This window comes from Blennius ocellaris (genome assembly GCF_963422515.1).
Source record: "Blennius ocellaris genome assembly, chromosome: 11".
Lineage (NCBI taxonomy): Eukaryota > Metazoa > Chordata > Actinopteri > Blenniiformes > Blenniidae > Blennius > Blennius ocellaris.
This window is the reverse complement of record NC_137660.1, coordinates 4,075,743-4,102,177: the sequence shown is the minus strand read 5'-3', so window position 1 is coordinate 4,102,177 and position 26,435 is coordinate 4,075,743. Positions and strand designations below refer to the sequence as shown.

Genomic DNA, 26,435 nt, shown 5'->3' with positions numbered 1-26,435 from the left:
TCCGTGTGACTGGTCAATTGATTTAACAGACATATTTTCATGTCTATTTACATGGTCACCCAGTCAATGGGGACGACTGACATTCGCAGAACCACATCTGGCCAGTCTGAGAGCCATGCACATTCCAGGAGGGCAGAATGTGGCTGCAGACTTTCTGTTCCGCCAGTCACCGTTGCCGGGGGAGTCGAGGCTTCACCGGACCATGGTAGACCTGGTTTAGTGGACCTTTGGCAGAGCAGAAGTTGACCTGCTAGCTTCCAAGGAGTCCACGCATTGTCCTCTGTGGTTTTCCCTCAAAGACGAGGCCGGTTCTCTTGACCTGGACGCACTGGCACACAGCTGGCCCAGAACTGTACTAGATGCCCTCCCACCCTTCCCACTGATATTCCCAACGCTGCTGAGGGTCTCTCAAGAAGGGCACACATTGATCCTGGTGGACCCGTTTTGGCCGGCCCAGACATGGTTTCCACTGCTGTGCAAGCTCTGCTGCAGCTCGCCCAGACATCTACCATACAGGAGGGTCTTCTGTCCCAGTTGAGGGGAAGGATCCTCTACCCCAATCTCCATCCCCTCCAGCTGTGGGTGTGGCTGCTGCAGGGCCAGGGTCTACTTCCTCAGTCTGCAGTATGGACAAATTGTTTACCATCTCAAATGCTCATGCACCATCAACATGGATATTGTACGCAAACAGGTGGTAACTTCGACCACTGGTGCCAGGTCCGTGGGTTAGACACAGAACCTTGCCCTGTTGCCTCCATACTGTAGGTCCTACAGGAGCTACTTAACCAAGGACGATCTCCATCCACACTAAAGGTTTGAGCCCTTGGACCAGGTCGACCTGAAATGGCTCTTCCTTAAGACGGCCTTTCTTTTGTACGCCGAGAGCAGGAGTTTGGTTCACATTGCCGGCAGTAAGTCGGACCTGATCCCAGTGCACGTTGGCCTCCAGCAGGACTGTCCTTCATCACCGATTCTGTTCATCATATATATGGACAGAATATCTAGACACAGCCAGGGACCAAAGGGGGTCCGGTTTGGGGACCCCAGGATCTTGTCTCTGCTTTTGCAGATGATGTGGTTCTGTTGGCTCCATCAAACCTGGACCTTCAGCGTGCACTGACGTGGTTCATAGCCGAGTGTGAAGCAGCTGAGATGAAGATCAGCACCTCTAAATCCGAGGCCATGGTTCTCGACCGGAAAAAGGTGTCTTACCCCCTCCAGGTCGGTGGAGTGCCCTTGTCACAGGTGGAGGAGTTCAAGTATCTCGGGGTCTTGTTCAGTGGGGGAAAGATGCAGCGTGAGATCGACAGGCGGATCGGAGCAGCGTCTGCAGTTAAGCAGACGTTGTATCGGTCCGTCGTGGTGAAGAAGGAGCTGAGCCAAAAGACGAAGCTCTCGATTTACCGGTCGATCTTCGTTCCTACCCTCACCTATGGTCATGAACTATGGGTCATTACCGAAAGAACGAGATCCTGGATACACAACCAGTTCAAACCTGATCAAAGTAGGAAATGAAGAAAACACTGGATTGTTCCGAAGAGGATTTCTGTCTGAAAACATCCTCAGAAACATTCTGAGTCTGCAAGTCACATGAACCTCATTGCAAAATTTACAAAAACCATGAAAGGAAATAAACACTTCAGACCCTCACCGTGATCCCTATTCCATGGAAAGTACAAACATGGGTGACCACATTTGTAAAATCCAGAGTACTCACATCGTGAAGAGGGTACGCCGCTGTGTAGACACCACTACCAAGGAGACTGGTGATACCTGTCGAGAAAACAGAGATTAGTCAAGTCTCCATCTTTAGAGCATTTCCTAACTCGGTCAAATGTAAATGCAACAATTATTTAACAAGACCAAATTTAACATTCTTATAGTTAGCAGGTCCCGTGGACAGATTATATGCAACACAGAAACTATGATCGTTGATCTTAAGATCTCCAGACGGATAATGAGATCAGGTTTTTCAGCACTGAATATCTCATGGGGATTTTGTTAATGGGTTTTATGTGGGATTTCAGCTTTTAAGCTGTTTTTATGTTGACCAATGAAAGACTACAGAAGAAATCCAAGGACAAAGCAAACAGAGTCAAACAGTGACTTCATAAACGGAGGAAAACTAAAGGCTCATTATGCTCTGCGTATACAGGAAGACAGATGCAGTACATGCACTTCAAACTGTATAAGCACCACTGAATTTATATGCATCTAATGTTTTGGAATGGACATGTCATAATCACAACCAGAAAAATGGCATGTCATCCACCAGGGAACACTCCTAATCACTACACTGGCCAAATACCAAGAAGAGCAGTGTATATGGGGGTATTGTGTAGCAAAACTATTTGTCTATGCGTATGGAGAGTTGTCTGTCTACTTCAATCTGTCTGTCTGAAGTTAGAGTTGCCTTCTATAAATATCATATTCCAGGTGTATGTAAACAACTTACATTTGCTGAGTTCATGGGTCGCTTAGCAAACTCTTTACTGAAGTGGCACGAGCAGGTTCATCTGACCAATTAGCTTAACTAAAATGTTGCTGCTGGAATTTGATATTTATAGAAGGCTCAGCAATCCCCTCACTAATTATAAAAAGTGTAAAATTATTGACATGTACTGACAGCATGCGGGTATAGCGCCACCTGATGGCTGGCAGTCGTTAACTGGTGAGGCTCAGGGCAGAATGCAGGAGCCTGTGAGCCTGAGCTCAGGGCAGCAGAACCCAGACTTTACAGCTTCTAATCCTTCAGATGGCAGAAGTGTAGCAAAAGTCTTGTGTAAAAAAACAGCCAATTGTGAAACTGAGAGACTTGTAACTGGTGAGTTGTCTGGATTTTCAGCACTTGTATTCGAATATGTAGACTTTTCAGATTCAGGTTCACATTGACAAACTATTTTACACATTGACAACTCTAACTTCAGACAGACAGACTGAGGTACAGACAGACAGACTGAGGTACAGACAGACAACTCTCCATATGATAGACAAATAGTTGTGCTTCAATAATACCCCCATAAGTGTACATTTCCCCATAGGAGAAAGTCAACAATCAGAACCATGGTGATGTCAAGATTAATTAATGCTGCATGATTGGAGAAAGCGTTACAGGAGGATCAGTTCAGGTCAGTCACTTCTCAAGAAATCAAACCAGGTATTATTTGCCTCGAGCCTCAACACTGCCCCCTCAGGTGTTCTGGTGGTACTGCTCCCTAAGCTTCCAGCAGACAGACACAAATACAGGACTGTCTCAGAAAATTAGAATATTGTGATAAAGTCCTTTATTTTCTGTAATGCAATTAAAAAAACAAAAATGTCATACATTCTGGATTCATTACACATCAACTGAAATATTGCAAGCCTTTTATTATTTTAATATTGCTGATTATGGCATACAGCTTAAGAAAACTCAAAAATCCTATCTCAAAAAATTTGAATATTTCCTCAGACCAAGTAAAAAGAAAAAGATTTATAACAGCAAAACAAAATCAAACATTTGAAAATGTCAATTAATGCACTCAGTACCTGGTTGGGAATCCTTTTTGACTGCATAAATGCGGTGTGGCATGGAAGCAATCAGCCTGTGGCATTGCTGAGGTGTTCTGATGCCCAGGATGCTTCAATAGCGGCCTTTAGCTCATTTGCATTATTGGGTCTGGTGTCTTTCAGCTTCTTCTTCACAATACCCCACACATTCTCTCTGGGGTTCAGGTCAGGGGAGTTGGCAGGCCAATGGAGGACAGTAATGCCATGGTCAGTACACCAGGCACTGTGGGCAGGTGCCAGATCATGCTGGAAAATGAAATCATCATCTCCATAGAGCTTTTCAACAGATGGAAGCATGTAGTGCTCTAAAATCTCTTGGTACACAGCTGCATTGACTCTGGACTTGATGAAACCCAGTGGACCAACACCAGCACTGACATGGCTCCCAAACATTGCTGACTGTGGGAACTTCACACTGGATTTCAAGCTCCTCTCCAGCCTTCCTCCAGACTCTAGCGCCTTGACTTCCACATGAAATACAAAACTTGCTTTGGTCTGAAAACAGGACTCTGGACCACTCTGCAACTGTCCAGTGCTTCTTTTCCAGAGCCCAAGTCAGACGCTTCTTCCGTTGTCTTGAGTTCAGGAGTGGCTTGACCATGGGAATACGGCTATTGGAGCCCATTTCCCAGACACGTCTGTGAACGGTGGCTTTTGATACCTGGACTCCAGCTTCAGTCCACTGTCTCTGAAGCTCCCCCAAATTCTGGAAGCGGCTCTGCTTCACAATGCTGTTAAGGCTGCGGTCCTCTCTCTTGGTTGTGCAGCGTTTCCTGCCACATTTCCTCCTTCCAACACACTTTTTGTGAATGTGCTTTGAAACTGCACTCTGTGAACAGCCTGCTCTTTTAGAAATGTCTTTTTGTGTCTTACCCCCCTGATGGAGGGTGTCAATGATGGTCCTCTGGACAGCAGTCAGGTCAGCAGTCTTCCCCATACTTGTGATTTAGTTTACTGAACCAAGCTGAGTGTTTTTAAAGGCTCAGGGAAACCCTTGCAGGTGTTTCCAGTTAATTAGACGATTCAAGTGATTAGTAATGGCCTGCTACTATACTTTTTCATGATATTCTAATATCTTGAGATAGGATTTTTGAGTTTTCTTAAGCTGTATGCCATAATCAGCAATATTAAAACGACAAAAGGCTTGCAATATTTCAGTTGATGTGTAATGAATCCAGAATGTATGACATTTTCATGTTTTTAGTTGCATTACAGAAAATAAAGGACTTTATCACAATATTCTAATTTTCTGAGACGGTCCTGTACAGAAGAAGTGATCACAGAGTGCAGACAAAAGGTTTTGTGTTTCCATACCTACATTTCACGTCAACCATAAATGAGCTTTAATTGTCTTGAGCTAATTTAGAAAGTCATGAGCTTTCTGTTGAGGTTGTTGTGGTCAGGACTTTTGCCTCATAGTGACACGAGAACAATCTGTGGACAGAAACTCTTGACTGTGTACATTGAGCAAGACTCCATGAAAAGTTGCTCCTCCACTGACATTCACATTCGTCAATACTACGCTTCGAACAAAACTTCCCTGATCAAGTCACCAACTATAACAGGGCTAATATCCAATGTAAACTCCAACACCAACACAAGTCATTCAAATGTGTATTTTAAGAAAGTAATTCATAGTTTTAACCTCCATTTATTTGTTTTTTCAGGACTTCTTCTCAACACACAGTGCCAACCAGCAGACAAGCAGCTCACTGTGGTGTACAACTATATGATCACTGTGCTTTTCACTTGTAGTGCATCAAGACAAACGGACTTACCCATGCTGTACTTGGCCTTGCATTTTGTTCGTTTTAATATTTCATATACCTGAAGGGAAATGAAAGCCAGACGTTTACATCAGATAGCAGCAACTGTACTGGAACATTATAGGCTGTTGTCTTTTGTACATATTTAGGTTGCAGATCAAAATGTAATTGTAAGATACATCTTAATCCACGACACTGTTGAAACTGTTTCCTCATTCTGTAGGAAAGTTGGGCCGACTAAAGGTTTGCATTCATAAAACAGATGCAGACTTGATGTTGCACACACACTCATGGAAGCTGAATTATGGGCAGGATAAACACTTTATCTGTCAGTATACACTTTATACCGTCAGGAAATGGGATTTACTACATCTGAAAACAGTAGCAAAACATAGTTTCTGATTGTGTGTTTTAATGCATTTGAAAATACCCACATGGAAAGAACCTATATAAACATATATGTTTTAATATAGGTTTTGATATAGGTTTGGCATATATGTGACATATATAAAATTGGCCGTTTTCCTATATGTTATGTACATATATGTACATATATGTGTGCATACATGCGTGCATATATGTACATATATGTATATAACATATAGGAAAACGGCCAATTTTATATATGTCACATGTATTCCAAACCTATATGCGCATATACGCACACCTATATGTTCCAATATATGCAAACCTATATGTGCCCATATATGCACACCTATATGTGCCCATATATGCACACCTATATGGGCACATATTTGTTCCCATATATGCACACCTATATGTGCCCATATATGCACACCTATATGCTCCCATGTATGCACACATATATGTATAGTGTGGGCCCACATGGAAAGAACCTATATAAAGGTTAGGATATATGTGGCATATATAAAATTGGCCATTTTCCTATATTTTATGCACATATATGTACATATATGTGTGCATACATGGGCACATATAGGTGTGCATATATGCGCATATAGGTGTGCATATATGGGCACATATAGGTGTGCATATATGGGAACATATAGGTGTGCATATATGGGAACATATAGGTGTGCATATATGGGCACATATAGGTTTGCATACATTGGAACATATAGGTGTGCGTATATGCGCATATAGGTTTGGAATATATGTGACATATATAAAATTGGCCGTTTTCCTATATGTTATGTACATATATGTGTGCATACATGCGCATATAGGTTTGGCATATATGTGACATATATAAAATTGGCCGTTTTCCTATATGTTATATACATATATGTACATATATGCGCGCATGTATGCACACATATATGTACATATATGTACATAACATATAGGAAAACGGCCAATTTTATATATGTCACATATATGCCAAACCTATATCAAAACCTATATTAAAACATATATGTTTATATAGGTTCTTTCCATGTGGGTCTCCCTCACTACCACTCTCCCTCAGTACCACTCTCCATCACTACCACTCTCCCATCACTACCACTCTCCCTCAGTACCACTCTCCCATCACTACCACTCTCCCTCACTACAACTCTCCCTCACTACCACTCTCCCATCACTACCACTCTCCCTCAGTACCACTCTCCCATCACTACCACTCTCCCATCACTACCACTCTCCCTCACTACCACTCTCCCTCAGTACCACTCTCCCTCAGTACCACTCTCCCTCACTACCACTCTCCCTCACTACCACTCTCCCATCACTACCACTCTCCATCAGTACCACTCTCCCTCAGTACCACTCTCCCTCAGTACCACTCTCCCTCAGTACCACTCTCCCTCAGTACCACTCTCCCTCAGTACCACTCTCCCATCACTACCACTCTCCCTCACTACAACTCTCCCTCACTACAACTCTCCCTCACTACCACTCTCCCATCACTACCACTCTCCCTCAGTACCACTCTCCCATCACTACCACTCTCCCTCACTACCACTCTCCCTCAGTACCACTCTCCCTCAGTACCACTCTCCCTCACTACCACTCTCCCTCACTACCACTCTCCCATCACTACCACTCTCCCATCACTACCACTCTCCATCAGTACCACTCTCCCTCAGTACCACTCTCCCTCAGTACCACTCTCCCTCAGTACCACTCTCCCATCACTACCACTCTCCCTCAGTACCACTCTCCCATCACTACCACTCTCCCATCACTACCACTCTCCCTCAGTACCACTCTCCCTCACTACCACTCTCCCTCACTACCACTCTCCCTCAGTACCACTCTCCATCACTACCACTCTCCCTCAGTACCACTCTCCCTCAGTACCACTCTCCCTCAGTACCACTCTCCCTCAGTACCACTCTCCCATCACTACCACTCTCCCATCACTACCACTCTCCCTCACTACCACTCTCCCTCACTACCACTCTCCCTCAGTACCACTCTCCATCAGTACCACTCTCCCTCAGTACCACTCTCCCTCAGTACCAGTGTCCCATCAGTACCACTCTCCCTCAGTACCACTCTCCCATCACTACCACTCTCCCTCAGTACCACTCTCCCTCACTACCACTCTCCCTCAGTACCACTCTCCCATCACTACCAGTCTCCCATCACTACCACTCTCCCTCAGTACCACTCTCCCATCACTACCACTCTCTCTCAGTACCACTCTCCCATCACTACCACTCTCCCATCACTACCACTCTCCCTCAGTACCACTCTCCCTCAGTACCACTCTCCCATCACTACCACTCTCCCTCAGTACCACTCTCCCATCACTACCACTCTCCCTCAGTACCACTCTCCCTCACTACCACTCTCCCTCAGTACCACTCTCCCATCACTACCACTCTCCCATCACTACCACTCTCCCTCAGTACCACTCTCCCATCACTACCACTCTCCCTCAGTACCACTCTCCCATCACTACCACTCTCCCATCACTACCACTCTCCCTCAGTACCACTCTCCCTCACTACCACTCTCCCTCACTACCACTCTCCCTCAGTACCACTCTCCATCACTACCACTCTCCCTCAGTACCACTCTCCCTCAGTACCACTCTCCCTCAGTACCACTCTCCCTCAGTACCACTCTCCCATCACTACCACTCTCCCATCACTACCACTCTCCCTCACTACCACTCTCCCTCACTACCACTCTCCCTCAGTACCACTCTCCATCAGTACCACTCTCCCTCAGTACCACTCTCCCTCAGTACCAGTGTCCCATCAGTACCACTCTCCCTCAGTACCACTCTCCCTCACTACCACTCTCCCTCAGTACCACTCTCCCATCACTACCACTCTCCCATCACTACCACTCTCCCTCAGTACCACTCTCCCATCACTACCACTCTCCCTCAGTACCACTCTCCCATCACTACCACTCTCCCATCACTACCACTCTCCCTCAGTACCACTCTCCCATCACTACCACTCTCCCTCAGTACCACTCTCCCATCACTACCACTCTCCCTCAGTACCACTCTCCCTCACTACCACTCTCCCTCAGTACCACTCTCCCATCACTACCACTCTCCCATCACTACCACTCTCCCTCAGTACCACTCTCCCATCACTACCACTCTCCCTCAGTACCACTCTCCCATCACTACCACTCTCCCATCACTACCACTCTCCCTCAGTACCACTCTCCCTCACTACCACTCTCCCTCACTACCACTCTCCCTCAGTACCACTCTCCATCACTACCACTCTCCCTCAGTACCACTCTCCCTCAGTACCACTCTCCCTCAGTACCACTCTCCCTCAGTACCACTCTCCCATCACTACCACTCTCCCATCACTACCACTCTCCCTCACTACCACTCTCCCTCACTACCACTCTCCCTCAGTACCACTCTCCATCAGTACCACTCTCCCTCAGTACCACTCTCCCTCAGTACCAGTGTCCCATCAGTACCACTCTCCCTCAGCACCACTCTCCCATCACTACCACTCTCCCTCAGTACCACTCTCCCATCACTACCACTCTCCCTCAGTACCACTCTCCCTCACTACCACTCTCCCTCAGTACCACTCTCCATCACTACCACTCTCCCTCAGTACCACTCTCCCATCACTACCACTCTCCCTCAGTACCACTCTCCCTCACTACCACTCTCCCTCAGTACCACTCTCCCATCACTACCACTCTCCCATCACTACCACTCTCCCTCACTACCACTCTCCCTCAGTACCACTCTCCCATCACTACCACTCTCCCTCACTACCACTCTCCCTCACTACCACTCTCCCTCACTACCACTCTCCCTCAGTACCACTCTCCCTCACTACCACCCTCCCTCAGTACCACTCTCCCATCAGTACCACTCTCCCTCAGTACCACTCTCCCATCACTACCACTCTCCCTCAGTACCACTCTCCCTCAGTACCACTCTCCCTCAGTACCACTCTCCCTCACTACCACTCTCCCTCACTACCACTCTCCCTCACTACCACTCTCCCTCACTACCACTCTCCCTCACTACCACTCTCCCTTAGTACCACTCTCCCTCACTACCACTCTCCCTCAGTACCACTCTCCCTCAGTACCACTCTCCCATCAGTACCACTCTCCCTCACTACCACTCTCCCTCAGTACCACTCTCCCATCACTACCACTCTCCCATCACTACCACTCTCCCTCACTACCACTCTCCCTCACTACCACTCTCCCATCACTACCACTCTCCCTCAGTACCACTCTCCATCACTACCACTCTCCCTCAGTACCACTCGCCCTCAGTGCCACTCTCCCTCACTACCACTCTCCCATCACTACCACTCTCCCTCACTACCACTCTCCCTCACTACCACTCTCCCATCAGTACCACTCTCCCTCAGTACCACTCTCCCATCAGTACCACTCTCCCTCAGTACCACTCTCCCTCAGTACCACTCTCCCTCAGTACCACTCTCCCATCACTACCACTCTCCATCAGTACCACTCTCCCTCAGTACCACTCTCCCATCACTACCACTCTCCCATCACTACCACTCTCCCTCAGTACCACTCTCCCTCAGTACCACTCTCCCATCACTACCACTCTCCCATCACTACCACTCTCCCTCAGTACCACTCTCCATCAGTACCACTCTCCCTCAGTACCACTCTCCCTCACTACCACTCTCCCTCACTACCACTCTCCCATCACTACCACTCTCCCATCACTACCACTCTCCATCAGTACCACTCTCCCTCAGTACCACTCTCCCTCAGTACCACTCTCCCTCAGTACCACTCTCCCATCACTACCACTCTCCCATCACTACCACTCTCCCATCACTACCACTCTCCCATCACTACCACTCTCCCTCAGTACCACTCTCCCATCACTACCACTCTCCCATCACTACCACTCTCCCTCAGTACCACTCTCCCATCACTACCACTCTCCCATCACTACCACTCTCCCTCAGTACCACTCTCCCTCACTACCACTCTCCCTCAGTACCACTCTCCCATCACTACCACTCTCCCTCAGTACCACTCTCCCATCACTACCACTCTCCCATCACTACCACTCTCCCTCACTACCACTCTCCCTCACTACCACTCTCCCTCACTACCACTCTCCCTCAGTACCACTCTCCCATCACTACCACTCTCCCATCACTACCACTCTCCCTCAGTACCACTCTCCCATCACTACCACTCTCCCATCACTACCACTCTCCCTCAGTACCACTCTCCCTCACTACCACTCTCCCTCACTACCACTCTCCCATCACTACCACTCTCCCATCACTACCACTCTCCATCAGTACCACTCTCCCTCAGTACCACTCTCCCTCAGTACCACTCTCCCTCAGTACCACTCTCCCATCACTACCACTCTCCCTCAGTACCACTCTCCCATCACTACCACTCTCCCTCAGTACCACTCTCCATCAGTACCACTCTCCCATCACTACCACTCTCCCTCAGTACCACTCTCCCATCAGTACCACTCTCCCATCACTACCACTCTCCCTCAGTACCACTCTCCCATCACTACCACTCTCCCATCACTACCACTCTCCCTCAGTACCACTCTCCCTCACTACCACTCTCCCTCACTACCACTCTCCATCAGTACCACTCTCCCATCACTACCACTCTCCCTCAGTACCACTCTCCCATCACTACCACTCTCCCATCACTACCACTCTCCCTCAGTACCACTCTCCCATCACTACCACTCTCCCATCACTACCACTCTCCCTCAGTACCACTCTCCCTCACTACCACTCTCCCTCACTACCACTCTCCCATCACTACCACTCTCCCATCACTACCACTCTCCATCAGTACCACTCTCCCTCAGTACCACTCTCCCTCAGTACCACTCTCCCATCACTACCACTCTCCCTCAGTACCACTCTCCCATCACTACCACTCTCCCTCAGTACCACTCTCCCTCAGTACCACTCTCCCATCACTACCACTCTCCCTCAGTACCACTCTCCCTCAGTACCACTCTCCCTCAGTACCACTCTCCATCAGTACCACTCTCCCATCACTACCACTCTCCCTCAGTACCACTCTCCCTCAGTACCACTCTCCCATCACTACCACTCTCCCTCAGTACCACTCTCCCATCACTACCACTCTCCCATCACTACCACTCTCCATCAGTACCACTCTCCCTCAGTACCACTCTCCATCAGTACCACTCTCCCTCAGTACCACTCTCCCTCAGTACCACTCTCCCATCACTACCACTCTCCCTCAGTACCACTCTCCCATCACTACCACTCTCCCTCAGTACCACTCTCCATCAGTACCACTCTCCCATCACTACCACTCTCCCTCAGTACCACTCTCCCATCACTACCACTCTCCCTCAGTACCACTCTCCCATCACTACCACTCTCCCATCAGTACCACTCTCCCTCAGTACCACTCTCCCTCACTACCACTCTCCCTCACTACCACTCTCCATCAGTACCACTCTCCCATCACTACCACTCTCCCTCAGTACCACTCTCCCATCACTACCACTCTCCCATCACTACCACTCTCCCTCAGTACCACTCTCCCATCACTACCACTCTCCCATCACTACCACTCTCCCTCAGTACCACTCTCCCTCACTACCACTCTCCCTCACTACCACTCTCCCATCACTACCACTCTCCATCAGTACCACTCTCCCTCAGTACCACTCTCCCATCACTACCACTCTCCATCAGTACCACTCTCCCTCAGTACCACTCTCCCTCAGTACCACTCTCCCTCAGTACCACTCTCCCATCACTACCACTCTCCCTCAGTACCACTCTCCCATCACTACCACTCTCCCTCAGTACCACTCTCCATCAGTACCACTCTCCCATCACTACCACTCTCTCTCAGTACCACTCTCCCATCAGTACCACTCTCCCATCACTACCACTCTCCCTCAGTACCACTCTCCCATCACTACCACTCTCCCATCACTACCACTCTCCCTCAGTACCACTCTCCCTCACTACCACTCTCCCTCACTACCACTCTCCATCAGTACCACTCTCCCATCACTACCACTCTCCCTCAGTACCACTCTCCCATCACTACCACTCTCCCATCACTACCACTCTCCCTCAGTACCACTCTCCCATCACTACCACTCTCCCATCACTACCACTCTCCCTCAGTACCACTCTCCCTCACTACCACTCTCCCTCACTACCACTCTCCCATCACTACCACTCTCCCATCACTACCACTCTCCATCAGTACCACTCTCCCTCAGTACCACTCTCCCTCAGTACCACTCTCCCTCAGTACCACTCTCCCATCACTACCACTCTCCCTCAGTACCACTCTCCCATCACTACCACTCTCCCTCAGTACCACTCTCCATCAGTACCACTCTCCCATCACTACCACTCTCCCTCAGTACCACTCTCCCTCAGTACCACTCTCCATCAGTACCACTCTCCCATCACTACCACTCTCCCTCAGTACCACTCTCCCTCAGTACCACTCTCCCATCACTACCACTCTCCCTCAGTACCACTCTCCCATCACTACCACTCTCCCATCACTACCACTCTCCATCAGTACCACTCTCCCTCAGTACCACTCTCCCTCAGTACCACTCTCCCTCAGTACCACTCTCCCATCACTACCACTCTCCCTCAGTACCACTCTCCCATCACTACCACTCTCCCTCAGTACCACTCTCCCTCAGTACCACTCTCCCTCAGTACCACTCTCCCTCAGTACCACTCTCCCATCACTACCACTCTCCCTCAGTACCACTCTCCCTCAGTACCACTCTCCCTCAGTACCACTCTCCCTCAGTACCACTCTCCCATCACTACCACTCTCCCATCACTACCACTCTCCCATCAGTCGTTTTGGCTGCCAAAACATCTTCCAGGAATATCAAGAATCACCTGGAATCGTGAAGTTTGCAACTGAGCATGTCGATGAGTTGTGATGAGTTGTGATGTGTGTTGATGTGTGGTGACGTGTGGTGATGTGTAGTGATGTGTAGTGACGTGTGCTGACGTGTGTTGATGTGTGGTGATGTGTAGTTACGTGTGCTGACGTGTGGTGATGTGTGCTGACGTGTGGTGATGTGTGGTGACGTGTGGTGATGTGTGGTGACGTGTGCTGATGTGTGGTGACGTGTGCTGACGTGTGGTGATGTGTGGTGATGTGTAGTGACGTGTGCTGACGTGTGGTGATGTGTGGTGACGTGTGGTGATGTGTGGTGATGTGTAGTGACGTGTGCTGACGTGTGGTGATGTGTAGTGATGTGTGTTGATGTGTAGTGACGTGTGCTGACGTGTGGTGATGTGTAGTGACGTGTGGTGATGTGTGTTGATGTGTAGTGACGTGTGCTGACGTGTGGTGATGTGTAGTGACGTGTGGTGATGAGTTGTGACGTGTGGTGATGTGTGTTGATGTGTAGTGTCTTGTGGTGATGTGTGGTGATGTGTGGTGATGTGTAGTGACGTGTGGTGATGTGTGGTGATGTGTGGTGATGTGTAGTGACGTGTGGTGATGTGTAGTGTCTTGTGGTGATGTGTAGTGACGTGTGGTGATGTGTAGTGACGTGTGGTGATGTGTGATGATGTGTGGTGATGTGTGGTGATGTGTAGTGACGTGTGGTGATGTGTGGTGATGTGTGGTGATGTGTGGTGATGTGTGGTGATGTGTGGTGATGTGTGGTGACGTGTGGTGACGTGTGGTGACGTGTGGTGATGTGTGGTGATGTGTGGTGATGTGTGGTGATGTGTAGTGACGTGTGGTGATGTGTGGTGATGTGTGGTGATGTGTGGTGATGTGTGGTGATGTGTGGTGATGTGTAGTGACGTGTGGTGATGTGTGGTGATGTGTAGTGACGTGTGGTAATGTGTGGTGATGAGTTGTGATGTGTGGTGATGTGTAGTGACGTGTAGTGATGTGTGGTGATGTGTGGTGATGAGTTGTGATGTGTGGTGATGTGTGGTGACGTGTGGTGACGTGTAGTGACGTGTAATGATGTGTGGTGATGTGTGGTGATGAGTGGTGATGTGTGGTGATGTGTAGTGATGTGTGGTGATGTGTGGTGATGAGTTGTGATGTGTGGTGATGTGTGGTGATGAGTTGTGATGTGTGGTGATGTGTGGTGATGAGTTGTGATGTGTGGTGATGTGTGGTGATGTGTGGTGATGAGTTGTGATGTGTGGTGATGTGTGGTGATGAGTTGTGATGTGTGGTGATGTGTGGTGATGAGTTGTGATGTGTAGTGATGTGTGGTGATGTGTGGTGATGAGTTGTGATGTGTGGTGATGTGTGGTGATGAGTTGTGATGTGTGGTGATGTGTGGTGATGTGTGGTGATGAGTTGTGATGTGTGGTGATGTGTGGTGATGTGTGGTGATGTATGGTGATGTGTGGTGATGTGTGGTGATGTGTGGTGATGAGTTGTGATGTGTGGTGATGTGTGGTGATGAGTTGTGATGTGTGGTGATGTGTGGTGATGTGTGGTGATGAGTTGTGATGTGTGGTGATGTGTGGTGATGAGTTGTGATGTGTGGTGATGTGTGGTGATGTGTGGTGATGAGTTGTGATGTGTGGTGATGTGTGGTGATGTGTGGTGATGAGTGGTGATGAGTTGTGATGTGTGGTGATGTGTGGTGATGTGTGGTGATGTATGGTGATGTGTGGTGATGTGTGGTGATGAGTTGTGATGTGTGGTGATGTGTGGTGATGAGTTGTGATGTGTGGTGATGTATGGTGATGTGTGGTGATGTGTGGTGATGAGTGGTGATGAGTTGTGATGTGTGGTGATGTGTGGTGATGTGTGGTGATGAGTTGTGATGTGTGGTGATGTGTGGTGATGTGTGGTGATGTGTGGTGATGTATGACAGAACATGACAATGTTTGTAATGTATAGTTGCTGGTCGGGGTCCGAGGCAGTGTGGTATGACATCACAGGCTCCAGTCAGGGTTCTTCTCTCCACCGCCTCCTCTCAGCACAACTGTAAGGCACAGAGCCTTGCATGCATGTGAGCACATGTGAGCTGTACAGCAGCTGATGGGAGAACGACTGGTGTGTGTGTGTGTGTGTGTGTGTGTGTGTGTGTGTGTGTGTGTGTGTGTGTGTGTGTGTGTGTGTGTGTGTGTGTGTGTGTGTGTGTATGTGTGTGTGTGTGTGTGTGTGTGTGTGTGTGTGTGTGTGTGTGTGTGTGTGTGTGTGTGTGTGTGTGTGTGTGTGTGTGTGTGTGTGTGTGTGTGTGTGTGTGTCAGTTGGGAGGAGAATGGAAGAGCAGCTGGTTTTGTTTAATAATAAAGTGGCTTTGCAGACAAGAAGCTCTTGTGGGACACTATAACAGTAACGTACAGTGACTTGGACAAGTAACTTTAATCTGATTGGAAACACTGGTTTGGAAATAGTAATGCGTTAGATTACTCGTTACTGAAAGTATTCATATGAGAGTAACGCGCTACTAATTAACGTGTTACTGCAGCACTCTACACCACATTCTCCCAATCCGTAACGTTCAAGACAGATTAGTGACAGATTAGTGACAGAAAGTGACGATGAGCAATGGAATGAAGCAGCACAACAGCAAGGATCAGTATTGGTGACTGTGTTTTTCACCATTTCTTGCTCTTAATTGTAATCATAACATAACACAAGTCACGACAGTTCGTGACGACATCTCAGCCCCGAATCATAGAATTTAGGTGAAATTCGTGATCCTCGGTCACAAATTCGTCTCATTCGTGACTTGTCTTCTATGTAAACGCGGCTTTAAGAGCAATTCTCTTGGCACGGGCATGAATTGTTACACATCTTGTAAAGGTTCTTAGTCAATCTGCCCCCATGTGCCAGAAAGATGTGCTCGCTGAAAAGAAAAGGTGGATATTTAGACTTACTATTGAACTCCTGGTTTTGCTGTCAAAAAAATATTCTTTGTCTGAGAGATCAAACCTGCCAAAACAAAGAAATATCAGAGCAGAACCGAATTACACATTTAGTCTGTTAACATTCTTGATGTAGCTTTAAACTCATAAAGAAATCTTTCCCTCATTTTGAATTGCTGCAGAGCTGCAACGACATCAAACGTGACCCCAGACTGTGACTTCACACATCTCTGATGGTCGTTGGACCAACTTTTGTCCTTACGTGTAAAACAAAAAAATAAATACTTACAGGTGCTGTTTTTCTCTGGAGAAAGTGTGTGACAGGTGTTTGATGTTTTTGGGCCGGTGTTCCTCAACATGAGGATGAAGAGGCTCTGAGATTTTACTAATCAGAGAGTTGATCTTCTCCACGACGCCGCCGGACTGCTTCACCTCGTACACCTACACATCCAGGAGGAAACACATACGTCAAGTCATTTTGAAATGGAAATCCTTTCAGCTTTGTTGGAGATTCCTTTTGATTGATGTGGGGGTGACACGGTGAGAGTGGAGTGGACAGTGATCGGTGCGTTGGGCTGCTTGGAGGAGGGGTCTGGGTGAGCTGCTGTACATGGAGGCCAGCCTGAAAGGAATCTGATTCAAGATTCAAAGTGTTTATTATCATATCCACAGTAAAGAAATGCAGAGTGTGTGTTCCCGGCCGGTGGGGGGGTTGACGGAGAACTGGTCCACAGAACTGAAATGTGGGCGTCTGCAGGACTGCAACCTGGGCTTGCACAAACAGTAGCCCAGGCTTTAACTTTGTTTTTCCACGCCTTCAAAATAAATGTCTGCACAGTGCGTACAGGATTCCGGCTGGCGGCGCCGCTGGCCTTGCTGGAGCAGCTCTCCTGTGGACGTGTAGCTGCTCTGCAGAGAGGACAGTGGAGTCCTGCTGGTCTCAGCAGTCGTCTCCACCACCCTCTGCAGGCGTCGGTGGTCCATGACAGGGTTTCTGTCGTAGGTCAGGATGGAATCAACGATGCAGATGTTGAAGTTGCTGAGGATCTTTGGGGACATGCCAAATGTCCTCAGCCTCCCCAGGAAGCACCGCCGCTGTTCAGCTTTCTTCAACAGCTGTGTGGTGCTGAGGGTCCAGGGGAGGTCCTCACTGATGTGGATTGAGGGTCCAGGGGAGGTCCTCACTGATCTGGATTGAGGGTCCAGGGGAGGTCCTCACTGATGAGGGTCCAGGGGAGGTCCTCACTGATGAGGGTCCAGGGGAGGTCCTCACTGATGAGGGTCCAGGGGAGGTCCTCACTGATGAGGGTCCAGGGGAGGTCCTCACTGATGAGGGTCCAGGGGAGGTCCTCACTGATGTGGATTGAGGGTCCAGGGGAGGTCCTCACTGATGAGGGTCCAGGGGAGGTCCTCACTGATGTGGATTGAGGGTCCAGGTGAGGTCCTCACTGATCTGGATTGAGGGTGCAGGTGAGGTCCTCACTGATGTGGATTGAGGGTCCAGGGGAGGTCCTCACTGATGTGGATTGAGGGTGCAGGGGAGGTTCTCACTGATGTGGATTGAGGGTGCAGGGGAGGTCCTCACTGATGTGGATTGAGGGTGCAGGGGAGGTCCTCACTGATGTGGATTGAGGGTCCAGGGGAGGTCCTCACTGATGTGGATTGAGGGTCCAGGGGAGGTCCTCACTGATGTGGATTGAGGGTGCAGGGGAGGTCCTCACTGATGTGGATTGAGGGTCCAGGGGAGGTCCTCACTGATGTGGATTGAGGGTGCAGGGGAGGTCCTCACTGATGTGGATTGAGGGTCCAGGTGAGGTCCTCACTGATGTGGATTGAGGGTCCAGGTGAGGTCCTCACTGATGTGGATTGAGGGTCCAGGGGAGGTCCTCACTGATGTGGATTGAGGGTCCAGGGGAGGTCCTCACTGATGTGGATTGAGGGTCCAGGGGAGGTCCTCACTGATGTGGATTAAGGGTCCAGGTGAGGTCCTCACTGATGTGGACCACAAGATATTTCCACTTCCAGCTCCTGGATATCCAGTGGCTGATGAGGGACCGTCTCCTTCTCCATGTCCACTATCAGCTCCTTCATCTTGTCCATGTTGAGGGTGAGGCTGCTGTCCTCACACCATGTCTCCAGACAGGACACCTCCCTGCTGGAGGCCACTTCGTCTCCTCCAGTGATGTGTCCAATGTCACCTGGACTGCAAACTGGACCCACACTTCATGATGGTGGCAGTCGTTGGTGAGCAGGGAGTAGAGCACGGTCCTCAATAGGTGTCCTGCTGGAAGCGTCCGGCCCACTGGAGGCGACGTTCTGACCCTCAGCAGCCCATTAGCTGCACGTCAACGTGAAATAAAGTGGAATTTGTGGGTAAAAAAATGTGCTGTTCTACCTTTCTAATCCTCATCCCACATCGTAGTGGAGCCGGAGCCTGAAGGCATCTCATGTAATTACATCGATGTGTGATCTGCTCGGACATACACCCCCACCAATTTCAATTTCACAAGCAACAAAACCACACATCTTCCAACAGTGAGTCAAAATTTAAAAAAAGAAACATGACCTGTGGCGTGAAAAACTCAAGCAGGAAACTCACCAGTTCAACTCTGACTGGACTGAACAGTTTGTTTTATATTACCGGCCCATACTTGATCTGCACGCAGACCGGAGCTGTGAGCAAAGTGGATCATCACTTTAACTTTGTGCATGCAGCCAGCTTTAATACCAACTGTCCTCCAAGATCCCACTGCCACAAAACACAAATTGAATCATAGAATTCAGATCAAAATCGTGATCCGCGGTCAGGAATTGAGATTCGTGCCAAACTTGTCATAATTTTGTGTAAATGCACTTTTAACCGCTCCACAACCATCGTCTGGCTTTTCTCACCATGTCTGAAAACTTCATCAACCATATTAATTGTGCGCTTTTTTATTTAATTCAGCATCAATACATGGTTTCTTACCTTTGGCAAGGTTCCATTAAACAAGCGATGATGTGCTGTTGCGCTCACTTGTGCCAATGCCGACGTATCGTAAACACGGAGGGCTTGTATCATGTTATGTTTTCAATTTGTGTTTTGTGGCGGTGGGATCTTGGAGGATATGCAGCATGTGTCCTGCCTGTTTGGTGACAGGAGGTGAATGTTTCAGTCTTTGTCTAAAGGCCAGATTACAGGAACAAAGAGATATGGTCCAAGTGTCCAAAATGGGGGTGGGGTGCAGCCTTGTATGCCCCATGTATGTTAGTGTAGACATGATCCAGGGTGTTGTTCTCACGGGTGGGAATGTCTACATGCTGGTAATATTTGGCTAATACAGACTGGAAGCTGCAATGCTTGAAGTCACCGGCGGCAATAAAAACGCCATCAAGATGCGCCATCTTGAGTGGGCTGATGACATCGTGCAGTTTACTGAGAGCCTCTGCGGAGCCGGCTAGCGGAGGAATGTAAACAGTGGCCAAAATAACAGATGTAGATTCCCTTTGTAGGTAGTAGGGATGACATCTCAGCAGTAGAAACTCCATGTCTGATGAGCAGTACTTGTGTACAACCCGTAAATCTCCACACCACACGTTGTTGATAAACACACACACCGTCTCCTTTCAGCTTCCCGGAGGCGACTGTCCTGTTTCCTCAGTGAGTCTCTCGCTGGACGAGCGACTCCAGGACGCTGTGTGAGAGCCAGGTGTCGGTGACAACGAGGGGACAGTGTTCTCTCAGTTACCACTGTATTTTGTTGGGATCTCACAAGACCCCAGAAAGTTGGTTCATTTCTAAGGAAAGAAATCTTCATTTGTCATGATACACAGTCATGACATGTGAAGTCTGACTAAGGAGTCTGCCTGAGCATCACACCCAGCAGGGGTCCTGTTGCCACTGCAGCCCCATGCATGCAAATCCTCCCCCCTTTCTGCACAAAGGAGACTGACTTCACGCCCATATACTCAGCCAGTCACCGATTGGTTGAGGCTCCCAGGGTTCGACAACTTTGAATCCCCCAACCTTCATCAAAAGCCTTTGCAGAGATTCTCTCAAGAAGGCTTTTGCTCCAGTTCTTCACTGGAGGAGGTTGCTGGAGGAGCTCACCCAGCGTTAGCATCCAGCTAACACCAGAGGCCTGCAACCAGGGCCTTCACTCCTCAACTCCTCTGCTGACCCACCACGAGGGTCAGACCTTCCCCTGATCCAGAGACCAGCACCCAGAGTCTGATCTCCCATCAACCAGGAAAACCAACCAGTTCCTCCAGGACGGACCAGGGACCCTCACAGAACTTCTTTGTGTTTTCCTCAACCAGCAGGAAAACCATCACAGACCTGAGCGACCAGCTCCTCAGTCTGGACAAAAGGAACAACCAGGAGCTACAAAGAAGGACTCCTGAAACATCAACTTCATCTTCTTCTCCTCAGCCTGCAGAACCAGCAACCACAGTTAGCAGGAGGTGCTAACTACAGGAGAAGACACCAGCTTCCCTCCAGCAGGACAACAACTGGACTCCTTCAAGGAAGTGGTAACAACTGGGCTTTACCTGAGATTAGTTAAACCTGATGCTATGATAGAACTGTTTAACTTTATGAAGATGTGTTGATTCTGTTACAGTGATTGAGTTCTTTTGATAATGATATTAGGAGCAGTTATCAACCTGTAAACCAACGTTAGCTCTGCCACAGACACAGGGTCTGCATGCTAATCTTTGCTTTACTAACTTGATTTCAGCCCAGATAGACGATTCCCAGATAGACGATTCCCAGATAGACGATTCCCAGATAGACGATTCCCAGATAGACGACTTATTATAACAAGTGAATTATTTGTAACATCCAAGTGACCGAGGATGAATAGTCATGTATTTTTACAGGGCACAGACACATAGTTTTAAAAAATAAATAACTACTAAGCTGATCAGCTTTGGACTGTTGGACTAAAAACATTTTGACAACTTGTTTCAAGAAGTGAATTATTTGTAATATTTCTGTGACCAAGGATGAATACAAATGTATTTTTTACACACCCTCAAAAAAACATTTAAAATTAGGGATGAGCCGGATACTCGTTTCAGACGGATAAAGCATTTTTTAGTCCAAACATGATACGTGTAAATCTCGTCAATATCCGTGCTGAAGGAAACTCCTCATTGATAACTGACTGTCTTCACGCTCTGTGATTGGCCAGTCACACACAGAGCCGCCCCTCCACACACACACACACACACACACACACACACACACACACACACACACACATCTCTGCAGTAGCTCACACAGAGTGACAGTTGCTCTCTCCAGAACTCCTTAGGCTTTTTTCAGCTCGCCTCTATTTCAGTTTGTATGATATTTAAAGCTACTTGAAGAAGTTGTTTCCTAACGTACGTGGTGTATTTGAGAAGACAGAGCTGAAAACGACTCGTGTTGCGTCGGTCACCGCCTCCACTCCAGTCTGTTTTGTTTTTTTGTTTTTTTCCCATCTGCTTGTTCTCAGTGTGGCTGGAGGTGTAAAGTCAGTTGAAAACTTTATCATACTGAACGTGGCGCTTTTGAGAAGAACACAGTGAACAAGGCTGACATGTTATTTCCTGTTTGTCTCCACTGGATGTTTACATGAATCACCAGGTTCACACATCATTAAATAAACAGTCTTACAGACCACTGACACACATACACACATATAGCTGAACACACAACGTAGCCTATATTAATATGTTTATTGTATATGGCTGTTCATAAAATAAATATATTATAAATGTTACAAATTAGGCTTTATATACTGATAGTATAGAGGTTTTTTATATATATAAAATATTGAATGTCAATTCTGAGGCTGTTCTGTAAATAGTTTTCAAATAAACAATAAATAAAACAACTTCTGATCAATCCAATTTCAGACTTAAAATAATGTACCAACTAAAGCCCCACCCAGTTTCAGTTGAAAACACTTGCCCACTCCGAGTACAGACACCGATACAGACCAAGATGGTTGAACAGATACAAATACAGATAGTGGTAAATCCCTATTTAAAATCGCAGCGGCGCAAATCAAAAAATAAATACTCCGTTCATCAGCCATTGGACTGTAGGACTAAAAACATTTTGACAACTTAATATAAGTTGTGAATTATTTGTAATATTTCTGTTGGACCTAGGAGGAATACAAAGGTATTTTTTACACCCTCCAAAAAAACATTTAAACTGCATGTTTTTTGCCAACACTTTATTAATATATTCAAATATATACACAGTGACAGATGGCACCAATCAGTCACTGACACTGTTTCAATATTATAAAGAAATTCTTCAGTGCTGATGTCTCCTTCCTGGTACTGATCCTGCAGCCTCTCCAGACACTGGTCCACGTTGTGCAAAGCTGCGCCCTGTGGCACTGGGTCCCTTTCATTGATCTGTCAGGAAGGTGGCGAATCGGGGGAATTGGAGAATATTCAGTAGTGGATTTAGCTATGAGAGACGTGTCCAGCCGGCCAGGGCGCACCGCAGCAGAGGAAATGAGAATCAGCGGCTCAGGTGAGTCTGGTGGAGGTGCAGGTGTTCGTCCAGGGCGTAAACAAGTAAGGTCCACAACTGAGTTTAAAAATATTTGACTCCACACACATCAGCGACTGAACACTTCACACTCCAGATCGCTCAGCATTAAGAGAAATTCCATGGAGTTGATCAGAGAGGAGGATGCTGCAGGCAGTGAATGCCACGCGGTGTAACACATCAACATGCAGCACAACTACAACGGCAGCGGACGGCTTTTTTATTTTTCCTACACCACTGCGATTTTAAACGTTTTTGGGGCGGGTGTAAAAATACATTTTTATTTATCCTCGGCCACTGAAATATTACAAATAACTCACTCATGGTAACAAGTTGTCAAAAGGTTTGTAGTCCAACAGTAGACAGATTTTTATTTGTATTTTTTTCTTACCCGCTACATTTTGTTTTAAAGTTCCCCAACGTGATTTTAAACTAAGTCGCTTATCTGGGATTCGACTACCTGGGGGGGAAACACTGTAGTCTAACTGGGAATCGTGTCACAGTCCGCAGATGTCCCCGGCTGTGTTTTGGTTTTTGTGTGTGTATGTGGGCGTGTGTGATCGTAGGCATAGCAGACGGAGTTGGACGCACACCTGAAGCGAATGAGGGAAGCCAGTATTTAAGCACCGGGATCCCAGGCTCTCATCGCAAGATCGTTACGTGTACTCTGCGGTACCTCGACTCTGCCCCTCGTACCTTTGTTATGAGTGTGATCGCTTTGTGTTTGGAAGCTTCCAAGTGTTCTGACCTCCGTTTGTTCCCTCCTGCAGTCCCGGTGTGCGTCGCTCCGTCCTGCTGGGAAGATCCCGTCTCCGTGACGCCCGCCTCCGCTCCTACGACCCCTCGCTCCCGATTGCCGCTCCGTTGGAGAGACTTGAATAAACTTAATTTCTAATTTTACATCCCGACCTAGTTGGCGTTTGAATCCTGCACTCCACCAATCCTGACAAATCGTCTATCTGTGATGACACCCCAGAAGTAATGTGCTCAAAAACAGGATTTAATTCACAAATAAGATAAATATTTACAGAAAATAGGATGTGTGTGTGTGTGTGTGTGTGAAATGAAGCCATTCCTCGTTATTGTTGCTGCTACATGCCTTCTTCCTGCTTTCCCTTGCTGTGTGTTTGGATGCAGATGCAGCAGGGTGTGTGTTTGGATGCAGATGCAGCAGGGTGTGTGTTTGGATGCAGATGCAGCAGGGTGTGTGTTGCAGTGCCGCTTCACATTTGACCTTTTCATTGAAAAAATGCAATCAGTGCAGAACCTGCTCTCTCCACAAAGGCAAACTCCTCCGTCCACTTATCCTGAAACGTACGGTACTTGTCATCTTTATTTTCTTTTTGCTTTTCAAAAATGTTTTTATCCACATTAACTATCCAGCTGAATATTTGATTGAAAGGCACAGCATCTCCTGACCTCACATCATACATAACTGGGCTCCTCGCTTCCAACCCCTCACTGGTCGAACCCGATCGGACACCACAGGTGTCCGAAATTCAAACTTGGTCAAACTGCCTCCCGACCAACTTTCCTCTTTCCTCATCTCTCTCTCTCTCTCTCTCTCTCTCTCTCTTTCTCTCTCTCTCTCTCTCCTTCATTAACACCTCATGCTTGCGCGCCCTGTGTGTATCCGCCGCTGTGTGTGTTAACTGATGGAGATAAGTTCTCCTCATAGCCACAGTTAGCATCTGAACCGCTAACTTGTGCCGCTGTGATACCTCAGTATCGCCACCAGAGTTTCACTGCATGTCTCAACATCAGTTAAACTCCAGCGTTACAGTAATGAGACCACTTCCTCTGAGACAGGCGTCTGGTTTATCTGATCGCTGAGCAACCGCTGTGCTCCTAGAAAGAGTGAGTTGAGCGCCTCTAGTGGCTGCGTGGGTCATTGCAAGCTCTCTTTACACCCACCTGGTGGTCACATCGAGTCATTGCACTCTCCCTCCACCCGCATCTAGTGGTCGTCACGGTCACCACCCGGAACAGACGCCCGCCTCCCTCTGGCGTCATTACACCCACTCACACTGCCCCTCTAAGCTCCGCCACCACCTGGTGGACACTCGTGGTCATTACATCCTGTTATGGAAATCTTGTTTTGTCTCTATTGTTCTGAAACTTGGTGAGTTTTCTCAGACAGAATAAATAACCTTTTTTAACAAGCAATTCCCAATTGAAATCCAAGTTGGGTTTATTGTTGTTTACAGCATCAAGATACTTATAGTGAGGTAGCAGTTTCACTGTCAGTTCCACTGACTCATCACTCTGCACTGAGGGGCTGGGGGCCATCTAAAACCATTGCACATCTCCTTTGTTTTAGTAACACTGATCTGAAGGAAAGCTTCTTTGCACCATCATATAAAGTCATCAAGAACCATCATCAAGAATTATCATATGCTATTAAGTGTCCAATTGGATAAACTCCCACCTCACCAAGGCAGTGATTGAAAGAGGCTAAAACCGTTTAAAATGGATCAAATTGTTAGGTATGATAAGTACCAGCAGATCTTAATTGTAGTTGTTGAATTTCATGAACGTAACACATTATATGAAACAAGTTTAAGAGTCGTTTTATCTCTGAAAAAGTTGATTACTTTTTGCAGGGAATTTTCTTTGTTGAAAACTCTACAAAAATGACTCATTTGGTCATGATGGCTGAAGACTTCCAGGTCGACAACCAAACTACCTGGTACGGATGCCATATTCTAAGTAATTATTATACACAAGATGAAGAAAGAACTTTCACCAAAGTGATGTTTCATGTGGAACAAAAATGTGTTTTCTTTAAGTTCCTATTTACGAGATTCTGATGTCTTTGGAAATATCATTGATGAACACATTTCTTTGAAAGTTCAGAAATGGTAAACACAGTTCTGCGTGTTTTTCCACTAATTCAACACCTTCCAAAGTGTTATATAATTTTAACCACATTCACCCATTCAGACACACATTCACACACCACACACTTGCGGCCATGCGAGGCGCCCAGCACATTCATGGGAGCAGTTTGGAATTCAGTGTTGTGCTCAAGGAAATGCCCCAAGGAAAACAAAGAACACATAAAACACAGTAATGAAGTCAGGAGTTGTCGTCTTGGAAAATCAGCAAAGAGAAGGAAAGACTCACTTTCTTGGTGGGCATCTTCAGCTTCATGAACTCGGCCTCTCGGCAGAGAACATTCCAGGGGGCATGAATCTTCAGAAAGCCCACCCCTGAAATCTTGGCCTAGGAGAAATACAACATGTTGTCATTTCATACTGAGCTATCAGTAAACAAACTGGACACTATCTC

The 26,435-nt window shown here is 47.5% G+C and overlaps 1 protein-coding gene across 2 annotated transcripts in view; it reads right to left on the bottom strand.

Annotated features, from left to right (window-relative positions):
* The window catches only part of ano1b (anoctamin 1, calcium activated chloride channel b), a 101,069-nt gene that overhangs the window by 53,690 nt on the left and 20,944 nt on the right, over positions 1-26,435 (bottom strand). The window contains exons 3-7 of one of the 2 annotated variants that reach the window (XM_080504697.1): positions 26,271-26,369; positions 16,899-17,050; positions 16,622-16,676; positions 5,328-5,376; positions 1,718-1,773 (exon numbers count right to left, since the gene is read on the bottom strand). In XM_080504697.1, the coding sequence (XP_080360823.1) occupies positions 1,718-1,773; positions 5,328-5,376; positions 16,622-16,676; positions 16,899-17,050; positions 26,271-26,369 (411 nt within the window). The remainder of the gene's footprint in view (positions 1-1,717; positions 1,774-5,327; positions 5,377-16,621; positions 16,677-16,898; positions 17,051-26,270; positions 26,370-26,435) is intronic. The other variant, XM_080504698.1, reaches the window with a different exon arrangement.